Here is a 15090-nt window from a genome sequence, read left to right on the forward strand (position 1 = left end):
AAAAAAAAAAAAAAAAAAAAAAAAAAGACAGTCAGCAACCAGGGTCATTCAATAATGCCTTATTCACATTCCAGAAGAAAACATTCATCCTTTGCTAAAGTAGACTTTTTATGGGATACGAGCATACACACACAAAACAGCTTATATCAATTTCTATGTTCTGTCCTGAAGGAAAGATGTAAATCGGGTGAAACTTTAATAAAAATGAGTCATTAAAACAAGAGAAACTACAATATGGTCTCCCAGTTTCATTCATTAGCAACCTACAATAATTCTAAAAATCTACTTGACTTTGATTTGGCAATCTGTTAATCAGAATAGCACATCTGCAAAATATTTAATGTTGTAAATAATAATGTCATTTTTAGGGTGATGTCTATTTCTCGTTACTTTCCTTTAGCTCATTTTTCTTCCCTTAGTTCATTTATTTTTCTCCCTTCTAAGTTTAAATTTGTTTCATTCATTCTTATCCAATTAGTGCCTAAAATTATAAGAGGATAACTATTTCAGAGACATTTCACTAGCTCCAAAAGGTAAACTCATTTGACAGAGGTAAATCTGATCAAAATCACAAAACATGGCTTCATCAGAGACTTTTGCAAAATATGGCAAGAAATTGTACGTTGAGTGAAGTAATAGCTACTGACGCTAAGTTAGATCCATTGCAGATGCTACATTACTACTTCCTCATGACAAATCAATAAGGGAGGGATTAACATGCACACTGTATGAATACAGAGAAACTGAAGTTTACTGAGGTTCGAAACTTTTCTGACATCGTATACAGTTACTGGAAGAGGAAGCTAGGATTAAAAATCAGAGTATGACTTTCTCTAAGACACATGTGATTTTCCTGTTGTCTTCTAGAGCTTGGAGACCGGTTAGGCCAATCTCCACACTGAGACCCAGGGAAAGTGAAATTATTTCTCTAAGCGTACACAACCAGATGATGACAGAGGCAAGCCAGGCCAATCTTACTTCTGCTTTCCTCTACTGCATGGTTTTTGCTTCTTTCCAATGCTGAGTGAGACACACTTGAAAAAGGAGATATTTCTAGAAAACTGATTCTGGCATTAACTCCTTATCTTCAGCTACACCCAGCCTAATTTAAACCCTTTTGAAAGCTGTATCAACTTTTCAGGCCAGTAAAACATTAATCACTGATTAATACCGCTTCATACAGATAACCTTATCAGACCTCAAGAACAGCCTTCCATGTCTATATTTATAAGAGAAGAGGAGGAATGAGGATGAAATATTCAATTCAAATTAAATCTACCAGGAAACAAAGTCTCTCTTTATCCCACCTCTTGTAATTACTTTTCTCATTCCTACATTCAATTGTTCCATCTAGCACATTATGTCCTATACAGTAAGTCCCCCACATACAAACGAGTTCCATTCTGAGAGCACGTTCAAAAGTCCAATTTGTTCGAAAGTCCAACAAAGTTAGCCTAGGTACCCAACAAACACAATCGGTTACATAGTACTATACTGTAATAGGTTTATAATACTTTTCACAGAAATAATACATAAAAAAACAAACGAACACAAAAAATAAAGAACACATTTTTAATCTTACAGTACAGTACCCTGAAAAGTACAGTAGTACAGTACAACAGCTGGCACACAGAGGCATGTTCGCATCTTTGAAAGTTCGCAACTTGAAGCTTCGTTATGTGGGGGACTTACTGTACTGATAAGTATAGGTAAATAGACAACTTTGTTACCTGATGGAATAGCCTTTAATCATGATAACGTTTATAAAATCAAGTATACTAGAAGCAAGCAACTCCTTCATTTACTTCACTCAAGTGTGGTGGAAGATGGGGGATTAATGCCACTCACTGTGTTGTTCTGGAACATTTCCTCACATGGAAGCCACCATCCACCGCAAGCAGTGGATGGGTGATTGAAAGTCACACATGTATTGGTAATGAAACAGTAAACATTTCCACAACTCACCCTTGAATTAACTACTTCCAGGGAGACATTCTGAGGCGGGGCACTTGGCACTAGAAGAAATAAGACAAGGTGAGATCGTTATTGCCAAAGTCACGAAAGAGAAACTCCAACCCTCTTTGAAAAGAGAAAGCATGTCTTTTTCACTGTTCATAAGGATAATTAGGTAGGTAATTCCAGGTGGCACTTCAAAAGTTTCCTGGAGAGACGAAAAATGACTGCATTTGTTTTCCTCACTTAGTGGCCCAGTTATCCATCTAGGGAGCCCCCAAAACTCTTAGGTAAAAAAGCACCTGCCGTGATACTAAATACTGCCATTTAATTACAGCTTCCTGGTGATAACATTCCCAGAGGAACCAATAAAAACACACGGGAGATTTCCTAGAGTGGTTTAAGGGTTTAAGATATTGTGCATTTCAGGACCTCCACGGTCACTCTAGTTGCTTAATCCTTTTAAATGCAACCTTTATTATCCCTTAAAAAGTGAAAAGAAGAAATACATCCCTTTTTTTTCTCACACTTTGTAATTAAATCTCTGTGTCATAGATGCAAGCAGGTTACCAGAGAGCATTAGGTGAGCCAGTTCTATTAACAAAGGAGCAATTTATTTTTCTTCGTGGGTTTTCTAGGTATTTTGCTTCTCTTACTTGCATTTTGATTGTTCCAATCCTTCATGGAAGGAGGAAGAGCATATGCAGCTTCCTTTATAATACTTCTAACGGATATTTACTATATCAAAAAGTGAATATTCTATCAAGTTAGTAATTCAACGATAGCCATTCACTGAATGACTGTAATATCTCAAGTACTATTCTCGATGTCTTGGATGAATCATAATAAATAAATAAATAAATAAATAAATAAATAAATAAATAAATAAATAAATAAATTCTGTCCCACAACAGTCATATAAGTAGCATTCAGTAAATGCTTAATATATATAAGTCAGAGTATTCCTTATCTTTTTTTCATGACAAATTGATAAATTTAATAGAGGAGAAAGGCTTTCAGCATCTTCAAAATTTTCAGGGCCATTTTGTTATGTTCCTCTTCCTTAATTTGAACTTGGACAATATCTATGTTTTCCTGGGGTGCTTATATTTACCCTGAATTGATTTATGTCCTACTCTGATTTTGCCTTCTCAGAAGTAATCACTATGAGGGCATGATATATGTCTGATTAATCTTTATATCCTCCAAACTGACATTCAATTAATATTTACTGACTCAATAATTAAATGAACAAATGGATACTTACTTAAATATTAGCTCCTGGACCTCTGGACATGATAGGAATTATAATCACTCATTTTGTTTGACTTTGATGAATAAGTGATAGACATGATAGGAATTATAGTCACTTATTTTGTTATTACTTGATAAAGGTTATTAGCAATGTAACTTGTGGTAAAATGTTTATCAGAGCTTGTTTTTCATGAATTAGGTGAACAAGCATTCTTTCAAAAAAATATTTCATTATTTAGGAGATAGACTTTATTTTTTAATTTCATTTAATTCTGCTATGGTTTTCTTATCAAATACAGAATATAACCTTCACAGGAACCAGGATTTTTGTCCTTTTGATGCTGCATCCCCAATATTGATGTGTGTTAAGCACATGGGGCACACTCAGCAAATATATATTGAATAATTCAATTAATAGAAAGATTATAAGATTATAATAAAATATTTTTCATATTTAGAGTTTTGGTCAACAAATTTGGTCACAATAAAAAAAAGTTTATAACTTTGCAATTTTATTTTTTAAATTAAGGTATAACATATAGGAAAGTGCACAAACCTTGAATGTGTGACTGGATAAAGTGGTGTATGCGTATGTGTGTGTGTGTGTGTGTGTGTGTGTGTGTGTGTGTGTGTGTACATCCCCATTTAAACACCATCTAGATCAAGATATAGAACATTTTCAATAACCCGGAAAGCTCACTGTGTCCCTTCTTAGTCAATATCTTTCTGATAGTAACCACTACTTATTATCACCTCTAACTTCACAGATTAGTTTATTTTGAGCTTACTAAAAGCAAAACCATAGTTGTGTGTTTTCTTTCCCAGAGGCTGGCTTCTTTTGCTTACTTCTTGAGATCCATTCATATTGTTGCATGTAGCAATAGCTTTTTGTTTTGTTTTGTTGCTCCATAGTATATTTATCTGTTCTACTGATGAATGGCATTTGGATCAATTTCTAGTTTGCAGTTATGAGAACAAAGCTGCTATGAAAATTCTAGTTTGTGTCTTCTGCTGGACAATTGCACTCATTTCCTTCATTCATTTATACCTAGGAGTGGAAATAATGGTGGCGGGGAACCCCCTATGAGGGTTAAACATATGTTAAGTTTTAATAGATACAAAGTTTTCTAAAGTGACTGTACCAAGAAAAGATTAAAGATAGGCTGGAAATAAAAATAATTTGTGTGATCAGAAGAACTAAAAAAAACTGATGTTCTCACAATGAGGAAGAATTTAATATGACCCACATTCAAATCACTCTGTAAAGCAGTAAAAATTAAAACAGGTACAAACTGAAAAAAAAATGCTATGTTCTAAATCATATAATTGCACAGCTTCTGAAAAATATATTCTAAAAGCGAAGATTGGGAATAATGTCTTAATATTAGGTGATAATAAATCACTTCTTACTGATGAAAAATATTTCTAGTTTAGGTTTCATATGATATTCTAATATTTATATCATATTATACTTTACTAATCATATTATACACACTTTTGATCAATTAAATAATATGAAAACATAGCATATTGGAGGAAAGAGAAGGTATTTAAATGTATCATACATTTTGTTCTAGGTACTGTGCTAGTTGATATGTAACCCTTAAATCTCACTTTAATGAAAGTTTATAAATGGCATTTAACTCCTCATTTCAGAAAGCCAAGAATATATAAGAACAATAATAAACTACCACAATTTGATAATTTTCCGTATTAGGAATTTAAAGCCATCAAGTCCCAAAGGTGGACTTGTAACAATGGTGTTAATGAATTTTGCCTATTTTTACAATATAAATTTCTCTTACTTTTCACTGATGGCACACTGGCTATTCTTGCCTTACACAGGCAGGAAAAAAAGTGGACCACTTTTTTCTACAGTATTTTTAGTTATTATTCTCTTCTTCTTACTATCAATTTCCGTACTATTTACAAATAAATAGATACAATAGATAGGATTAGATGCTTGGTGGAAGTGAGTGGAATCCACATTTATCTATTGGGACTTTTCTTTATTTGTCTTATTGACAACGCTTCATTGTTTCATGAGGCAGAGGGGAAGGACATAGTTCATTGCTTTCCTCTTCGAAATGTCAAGTAATTTATCAATTACAATAGGTTCATTAAAGCCAATCAGAGGCATTTGATCTGGAAAGTCCTCTCAATGTGGTGGAGCATGCTGGTTTAAGCACATGGTGATGAAGCATTCTGTAGAGTAGATTAAGTTCTCAAATTTGTAAATGAATCGTACATATAGTCACTTGAATTCCTCCCCTTAGCAAGTGTGTGCTGTCCTGTACACATAATTTGTGGATTGAAAGAATTTATATGTAGCCCTGAGCTTTTTTCTTGAAGGACCTAATATGAGACATTTATTATAGAATAAGAGAAACAATATATTTCCACACTGAATCCCCCTTCTTTACTTGCTTATATGACCTGGCTCTGCTGCTTACTAGCTTTTGTGACCTCTACCTTAGTTTTGACATCTGTAAAGCAGGGAAAAATACAGTGTTGTGAAGTGTGTGGAGCAGGGCCTTGCACTAATAAGTACTCAATAAATATTAGTGATAACAGTAAGAAGCACATTCCTATAGCTAAGCTTGCCTATAAAATTTGGTCCCTCTGCTTTTGAACATAGGGCAAGTTGGCATGGACACCAATAAATGTTAATTAATTCATAAAATCTGTTAGTAACCTATTCATGTCAACTAGTTCCAGAGACAGTGCTTAAGAACAAACTGGCAAAACTACTTACAGCCTATACTAAATATCAGGCTGTCTGGATTGATGCTCTACAATCCCAACGGTTTGAAGAAGTGGAACACTGTAAACCAATGATATACTAGGTGGAGGAATCTGAACAAAAAAGTGTTTCTTCCCAGAAAAACAATTAAAACAGAGCTAAATTAGAGATGACAGCTCCTCAGAATAAAACCTTTACAAGCATCTTAGCATAGCATGGATACTTTGGGGATAATTAATTAAGAAAAAAAGTTATTTGCATTTTATTTTTGCTTTTATTCAATTTTTCTATAGTCCCAATATAAATTTTTTATGGTAAGAATTTCTCTGGCCTTATAGGAAATCTGATGCTCTCTATAACACATGTATATTTACACATAACCATATGTTAAGTTAGTCACACATAGAGGAAGTCCTAAAGATGAGTCTATACTTACAAACATTTGTACAGGTTTGGCTGAACTGTCTGATTAATTCAATAAATATTTACTGAGTTAGGAGGGATACAGAGATGAATATAACATCATGCCTCATATTAAGGAACACTTAGAATAATGAGAAAAAAGAGACATTGGCATAGATAACATTTATTAAACATTTAAATATATGCCATGCCCATGTTTTAGGTGCTTATATGGATTAAACATTTAATTTTCACAACATCTCCCTTGTATAACGTCCAGAAAGTCAAGGAGAACGGGGCTTTGTGACTTACAACTGGGAAGCAGGTGACTGTTAATTGTAATTAAATTCATCTGTATGTGACCTCAGCATGCATAGCTTCAGTAGAGAGAAGAGGACATCAGATTGAAGTACAAGAGATGAGTTTCTTGTAAAGATGAAAGCAGACGGGGTTGTAGTACCCACTCCTAGGCGCCCCTGAAGTTCATGTGTTCTCTCTCAAGTGCATCTGACAGAGGGAAACTGGGGTCCCTTGCAGAGTGATGCTTGTTGGATTAGAGTCATGAAATCCTTTTGTTTAAGGACAGGCATTTTCTAAATCCTAAATGTTGCAATACTTCTAGATAATAATTCTTGGATTAATGAGTAATAATCTATCTTTCTCACTTATGACATTTAAAACCAAAGTAGAGAATAAGGCCACAGCATTACAGTTCAGTGTGTGAATGAAATCTACATAAATTATGTAAAATATTCATTTTCATTTGTTTTCCTTTTATTTTTATAATTATAAGTTGTGAAGTAATTTATTCTGCCAATAAATATTCTGTTCTGTCTTCAATAACAGAATCAGATGGATGGGCTTAAGAATTACATTAAAAATTATACCAAAGCGGTGTCAGATATAAAGTATTATTTTACATTGAAATTGCAAATGAACATTACTCCCGTGTCTTCTTTACACTATCCTTAATAACACGCATGCCCCCCCTCATTTCACTGATATTGTATGAAATATCCACCCAGATGCTTTCCTAGATTGAAGCAAGGCTAGATCAGTCAAGGAATCACAAACTAAAGTCATTTTTTTGAAATCCGAAAGATCAATAATTTATAGAATTACACATACCAACATGGAAACCGTTGCTGAAAAGAAATAGCTTGATGCCTTTTTAGTATTCACGGAGGTCACATCTCTGCATTTCTGCACCTGCCTGAATTGTCACTGGCCCCATATCATATGCTCTGCTGTGCTTTATTTTCACTTTTCATTAAACTTCCAACCTTTCATTGTCATCCATTTTTAGATCTCTAGTCTCCTCTGCTACTGCTTTGTCAAATTCATCTACTTCATTAAGATTTCTTTCTCTTTTTTATGGCATTAAAAAATATGTCTCATCTTTCATTTGTTAGGCAAGGTAAAACTAAAATATAAATTTTCATATTCAGTTTTAATACTTTCAATACTGGATTATTTGGCCTAAAACTTCATGATTTTTTTCAGATTAAGAGGTATATTTAGGAGCACTGTCCATCATTTACACTTTTAATCATCTACCACTGTTTAGAAGGAGAAACAAAAGAAAGATGCTGATGTAAATTAGCCCACACACATGTACAAATGTGTTTGTATTTATAGGAATAAAGGGAAACACACACAAAGAAATGACTCTGAGCTCTTAGGCAGCAGTCACACTTTGAAGATGACTAATTAGGATATCCTGATTCAGAGTGTATACCTTTTCAAAGTTTAAATTTGACTGTAATAGATAGTTTGAGTGAATTAGCCAAATTTCTAATGTATGCTAGTATACTCCATGAAGTTTTAGTTAGGAAACCTTGAACATGGAATCTATGACATATATCCAATATTATTTCATTATTATAACAACTATGTGAGTCAAATTTCACTATCTATAACTTACCATCAGAAAGCGTAACCACAGTTATATCATCAGTAGATACTCCTGGTCCGTAGCGATTGTAAGCTAGGAATCGAAGACTATATTCCGTGAATTTTTTCAGGCCTTCCAGCTTATAAGATAGTCCATCAACCTCTATATTCTGGAGACATAAAACACCAAAACTGTCATTCAGGAGACACGTAAAAGCTGAAATGGCAGCCATTCTGTGCAATCAGTGAATTGGATGTTAGACTCTTACTCACAAAACTACACTTTAGCCTTATTATGAGTTGTTATAAAACCTAAATTGTGACACACACTCCCCCACTGAAGACCAAACCACTCTGTAGACCCTAGTTAAAACAGCACCATGCTATCTTTACAGTCATTAAGTTCCAATTTGTTTAACACCACCCAATACACTGAATGGTGTGCACTATTAACGCCCACACCAAAACCCTGACAGGCAGAAGGCAGCTTGTAAAACCAAGGAAGGGAGAGTTGCTCCTGTACCCAAAATGGAATAATTTACCAAGAAACAATAGAATTCTTCCTTCTTGTGCTGAACTATACCTGAGACTCCGGAAACTGACTGATACTTACGGATACTTTGCTACAATTGTTATGGATGCTTTGCTACAATTGTTATCTCTCAAAATGCTGTGAGGTTAAGTTGGAATTGTTTTCAGCAGTTCACAGATGTAGAAATGAGGTGATGGAGGTGAAGGTCACTGAGCAAATCAGAGCCAGTTCACTCCAGAAGATCCATTATACAGCTCTTCCCAATAATCCTCACACTCTATCTTGGGTGACACTATTTTTTAATTTATTTAAATGAATTGGTAAAATGCATTATTGAAGAACTAAAATGTGTAGGAAAAGGGTAGAATAGAAAGGTGAAGATAAGAGCTAAATAGCATGGGAGCAGTAAACAAACAAAAAAAAATGGAATGAATGATTACTTAGGAGGATCTCAATAATTCTTATGCTATAACTTGGAACTTGGAACTGTTCTGAATAGAACTAATGCAAACATTTTATATTAATGAAAAATATCTATCATGCAGTGTATGTGGAAGCATGAAGACCACACTATAATGGGCAAATTTCACAACACATCATAAGAACTTCAATATCCCAAGGTCATTTCTGGTCTTTCCTATTTAACTACCCACTTGTCTATGTATCTTTTCCCATATGAACTTGAGAATCTGGAAGTAAACATCTCAGTAGTCATATATATGTCACAAAATAGAATAGTTGAGTTTCATGTGTCTCCCTTAAGACTCATTTACTCTACATGAAAATCTAATTTGTCTATTTTCCAATGTCTGTGCTAACCACAGATTAGAAGCAAAATAGAAGGTAGTCTCCAGGAGTAAAGTAATTCTGAAAACGAGAAGTGACAGGTGACGGTCCCATGGTGGGGAGAAGACAGAAATAACATCAAACATATGAATGAAAAAAGAATGAAAAAAGCAGTTTGATGGAAGTTGCTGGATCATCCCTTAGGATAAGGACTGAAAATGCAAATACTTTTCTGGAACCAGATGGGCTCGTTCAAATGTGGTTACACTGGCCCAGACCACAATATACTCAAACAAATAATCTGCATCCTTTGCATTAACTTCATCTCATTGCCCATTTGCCTCTCTTACCACTCAAATTCAATTAAATTGCTTAACATTTTCAATAACACTTACTTTAAAACTGATCAGCTATCCAATTAATGTGCTGGATACTGGTTTATATCAAGAGCCTGCAGATCTCCTGCAATTTCTCCGATAGGCGATAGGAGGGGGGCCCATTCTCTTGCCTACCTGTTCCTTCCCCGTGGACACTTCAGTGCAGAACAATCTGTAACCTTGTACTGGACCATTTGCATAGGCAGGGGGTTCCCAGGTAATAAGAACTGAGGTAGGTGAGGTAGATACGGCTTGCAGATTTTCTACTGGCCCTGGAACTTGCACTGTTTACAAGAGAAATTGATTAGTACAAGAAGGTCCTCTTTCTCAAAACAAACAGAATTTCATCTTTTACAGTTCAAGGAAATTATAGCACCGTGTACTATTTTTAGAACCATATGGAATAAGAATATAAAAATATAGCATATAAATAGAAAGTTATGAAATTTTAGAATCATTTCATTTTAAAATTCAGAAGAGGACTTATATTAATCTAAATTACTTATTTCATTTTACAGTTGAGGAAACTGGTCAAGGAGTATAAGTGACTAGGGTAATGGCTGAATAAGAGTGGGATTCTTAATCTAAATTCTTAGTATGGAGAATTTTCCACTTTGCAAGTAGGCCTTTGCCTGTGTATTGCTAACTGCAGAAGGAAAAGAGAAAATGCAATTAGAATACTTGTACATCATGATCCTACTTATATTTCAAATAGGCAGCACAGTTATGGATAATTTACCACATTGTCCTTATTTAAGTCATCATTTTAAAATCTTGCCCAAATCTGGGTCCTTTAAATTAATTTCAGGATTTAATCTTCAATTTTCCTTTCTAGTATTCTATCTTCTCTCATAACTATTACTTCACTTAATCAAGGATAAGAAGCTTGTTCATTAAAGAAATTAGATAAACACAGGTCCGCAATCACTTAACAAAAACAGTTACGTCCAGATGTGTTTCTATATCCAAAAATTTTCAGGTTTTAGAAATGTAACATGGTGCATACACAGTGTTTTATGTAACACCCCGAGTGGGGTCTGTGGTAGCACCCTGTTATTAAACCATATATATTTGCAGCAAATATATGACATTCACACCAAACAGGATTATTAAAGACTATATATAGCCTAACATAAGGTCAGGTCAGGTTAGGGTGTGAAATGAGTTAAGAAAATCCTTCTGATTTTAGATTTGCAAATTGTGAATATGTGCAGAATTCTTTATTTGTGTCTATGGACCTGAAATTAAATATATGATTTTTAAATGGTAAATGCAATAATCACATTAGTTACTATAATCTGAAATAAATAAATAGTCTCATCATTGCAAGCATAACAACAACTTTAACTTAAACATGCTGTGTACTTCCCCCCGCCTTAGATACCACCTAGCTTTGGACAGATAGATATACATTTTTGGCCTCTAATTCAACTCTTGTGAGTTTGAACTTCCATAGCGAAATAGCATATGAAAACCCAGATGACATGACATCTGATGATATACTTCTTAGATCGGAATGGAACCTGTATCTCTGGATCATTTTCAGAATTTGTTCCATGGAACCCAGCTCCTTAAGGCATTACCACTCACACATTTTTTGGGGAAAAAAATACTCACGTCAGAAACATATTTTATGTTGAGACAGGCTGGGACCTGGGCCGGGACCCATTGCTGCAGCGCACCTGGACACACCTCTCCCCAAGCAACAGAATACAAAGAAACTATAAGGGACTAAAAGTAACTGTGCATGTGCAGTTGGGGCAAATTATGGACAAGGAGATACAAAAAGACCAAAAAAACTCCCAACTGCCACTTCTGAAGAGCCGGGAGCAAAGACAGGGTGTTGGGAGCCAAAGTAGGGTACTGCGCATGCCCCCTGCACTCAACACCACCAAATGGGTGGGGAGACCACCTAAGACACCCCTCTGGCCGAATCCCTGGACACACCCCTTCCCTCATCCCATAGAAGGAAACAGCTCGCCCTTCCTCAGGGAGCGAGCAAGGGAACCTGTTACTTGTTTTCGCTCCTCCCTGCTGCAGCATGGGCCCCAATAAAACCTTTCTTGATTGGGGAAGACCAAGAAACCTGGTCGGTATCAATGTCACCTTCACATATTTTCCCACCAGTCCCCAAATCTGGAGAATCGTTATTATTGACAATTGCATTCTTTCACCTTAACAACTGATTTTTTTTTTTTTTTTTTTTTTTTTTAATTTTTCCTAAGAATTAATGTGTGCACGAATAATATAGTTGTCAACTTCAGTGCATTTCATAGTAATACAATATTACTAATCGTCATCTGTGTCAACTGACTCAATAGTGTCATTTATGTAGCATTTTCATCTCTGAGGATCCAGTTTATGGTTAAGTTTGAATTTCTTTACCATACCTCTTTAGTCTGCTTTATACTGAAACAGTTCAAAAGTCTTTATTTTTTAGGACATTTATATATATATATATATATATATATATATTTAAATTTTTATTGGAGTATAGTTGATTTACAATGTTGTGTTAGTTTCAGGTGTACAACAAAGTGAATCAGTTATACATATACATATATCCACTCCTTTATTTTTTAAGATTCTTTTCCCATATAGGCCATTACAGAGTACTGAGTAGAGTTCCCTGTGCTATACAGTGGGTTCTTATTAGTCATCTATTTTATATATAGTAGTGTGTATATGTCAGTCTCAATCTCCCAATTTATCTCCCCTTCTCCCCAGTACCCTGGTAACTATAAGTTTGTTTTCTATATCCATGACTCTACTTCTGTTTTGTAAATAAATTCACTTGTACCCTTTATTTTTAGATTCCACATATAAGTGATATAATGTGATATTCATCTTTCTGTGTCTGACTTACTTCACTCAGTATGACAATCGCTAGGTCCATCCATGTAGCTGCAAATGGCATTATTTTGTTCTTTTTTATTGCTGAGTAATATTCCATTGTATATATATGTGGTATATATACCACATCTTCTCTATCCATTCCTCTGTTGGTGGACATTTAGGTTGCTTCCATGTCCTGGCTATTGTAAATAGTACTGCAATGAACACTGGGGTGCATGTATCTTTTTGAATTATGGATTTCTCTGGGTATATGTCCAGGAGTGGGATTGCTGGGTTCTATTTTAATTAATAGAATGTTCTTCATTTGGGGTTTGTCTTTGTTTCTTCACACTGAATTTAGGTTATACATTCCAGGCTGAAACAAAATGCAAGCGATGTCAGTCCTTCTCAAGGCATCACATCCAGAGGCACAAGATCTCTGTACCATCATTTATGTTAATTTTGAATAGCAGGTCAAGGTACTGTCAGAGTTCTCCACTGTAGAGTTAAGTGGTTCCCTGCATCCCCCCCCAGACCCCAGCCATCTGCTCCATTGCTTACAACTAATAAATAATCTGTGTGGAGATACTACATTGGGAGTATGCTTTTTATCAATGCCTCTAGGTTCTTTGGGTGAACAAGAAACACATGAATGTGTATACACAGGTACACAGGAAAACGTTTAGGTGGATACATATACTCAAATACACAGATCCATATGCTATTTTTCATGACTCTATAGAGATTCCTCCCATTCCAGTCCATGGATGGGGTCATTCTTGCCTTCCCCATTCTTCTTTTACATGACCTTTCTTCCAAAGGGAGAACTCTTGAGTCCCAAACACTTGTATTTTGATAGACATTTCATGAGAGTATCCCCACCTCAGTACTCTTCCATGAAGCAGTAATTTTTCTATGGAAAATCCCTTATTTCACACACAAAGGAGAGTTTAGTAGACATTGTTGAACAGTGGCAAGTCTTGCCTTTGTCAAAGTTTATAGTGATGCAGTTAGAATTGTATTATAATGAAGCAGACGTTTTCTTCCATGGGGAAAAGAAGCAAACTCAAAATTTGCCTGCTGATAACTCTTCAACGAGATTTTCAAAGTACAATATTTTAAATAACATTAGTAAAAACACTGATGACTTGCATACTTCTTTGATTACTTATATACTCACAAAGACAATGCAAACATTTCAAGAAGGGACATTTCTGATTCGGAATCTACTGTTCTTCTATGGAAGGGAGATAGAGAAAGGAGCAGAAACAGCAGCGAGACTGAGTGAACTGCTTAAGATATATGTTGAATGTGAGGTAACCAGGATTTTGAAAGTTCACATAGAGCATATGTGTGCAGTCCATTAATGTGTAAAGTATTAACTGAATGTGACTGAACGTGTCCTTTCTGGCTCTCCCATGGCTAAAGTGAAGGGGCACTGCTTACTAAGAACAGGGCTTATTCTGAGAGAAAAGATTCAGATTTTAAAATGGCCAAACTCCAAAGCCATCACTCCCACTGTGAGATGTAACACATTCAAGAAAGGTTTCCAGGACATGTCTGGGAGAAAGGAAGGGGAGGCAATGCTTGGGGAGTTTCTGCTTATCTGTTCTACTGGAGCACAATGGGGTGATGTGAAACAATTTAAAATGTTTTCAATATTTGAGGAACAAAGAAGAAAATGAGTTTGCACTTCACCTGAACCACCACATGCAGAGTCAGTGGCAACTTTGCTAAGAAGGCAGGGGTGTGAAGAGTGCCCATGTCACTCAGAGTTTCCTGAGGCTCCGGGTGTGGCGGGGAGAGAATCTAGAAATGACCCATGCACCCAGAGCGAGCCACCTGAGAATCTGGAAGGACAAGCTAAAAGGGCCACTTAGCATGGTAGGGGCACATGGCGGGCAGGGGGAGGTGGGAGGATGCAAAGCCTGTCTATGACATTTTGAGTGCGTGGCGATCAATCACTTCCATCAGGCATTGTGGAGAAGAAACTACAGGGATGCCTGCAGCTCAAGGCAACACCCCAACAATAACAAACATTAGACCATACTCTTCCCCTGATGATTCTAGCCATGGCTGCTTAATGTCCTGGCTGTTGGGAGAATGGTCCAAACCCTTCACTGAGTTTCCCAAACAGTAAGAACAGCTGTCTTCTCCAGAGATATGCACAAGGCTAGGTATAGAGAAACTAATCAATAAATGTGTGTCAAGTGAAGGGCTTTATATGCAGTTACCAAATGTTATGGTAAATCACAAGCCTAAAATACATAGTCTAACTCGTTTGATTTTGTTGATTCAGCACTGTCACTATGAGT

At 35.7% G+C, this 15090-nt stretch overlaps 1 protein-coding gene across 1 annotated transcript in view; it reads right to left on the reverse strand.

Moving 5' to 3' along the window:
- DCC (DCC netrin 1 receptor) overlaps positions 1 to 15090 on the reverse strand; it is a 1189680-nt gene that overhangs the window by 328020 nt on the left and 846570 nt on the right. The window contains 3 exon segments of the mRNA XM_007471661.1: positions 1966 to 2015; positions 8277 to 8415; positions 10076 to 10224. Coding sequence (XP_007471723.1) covers positions 1966 to 2015; positions 8277 to 8415; positions 10076 to 10224 — 338 coding nt within the window.

The sequence above is a fragment of the Lipotes vexillifer genome, unplaced genomic scaffold, assembly GCF_000442215.2.
Source record: "Lipotes vexillifer unplaced genomic scaffold, Lipotes_vexillifer_v1.1 scaffold195, whole genome shotgun sequence".
Classification (NCBI taxonomy): Eukaryota; Metazoa; Chordata; class Mammalia; order Artiodactyla; family Lipotidae; genus Lipotes; species Lipotes vexillifer.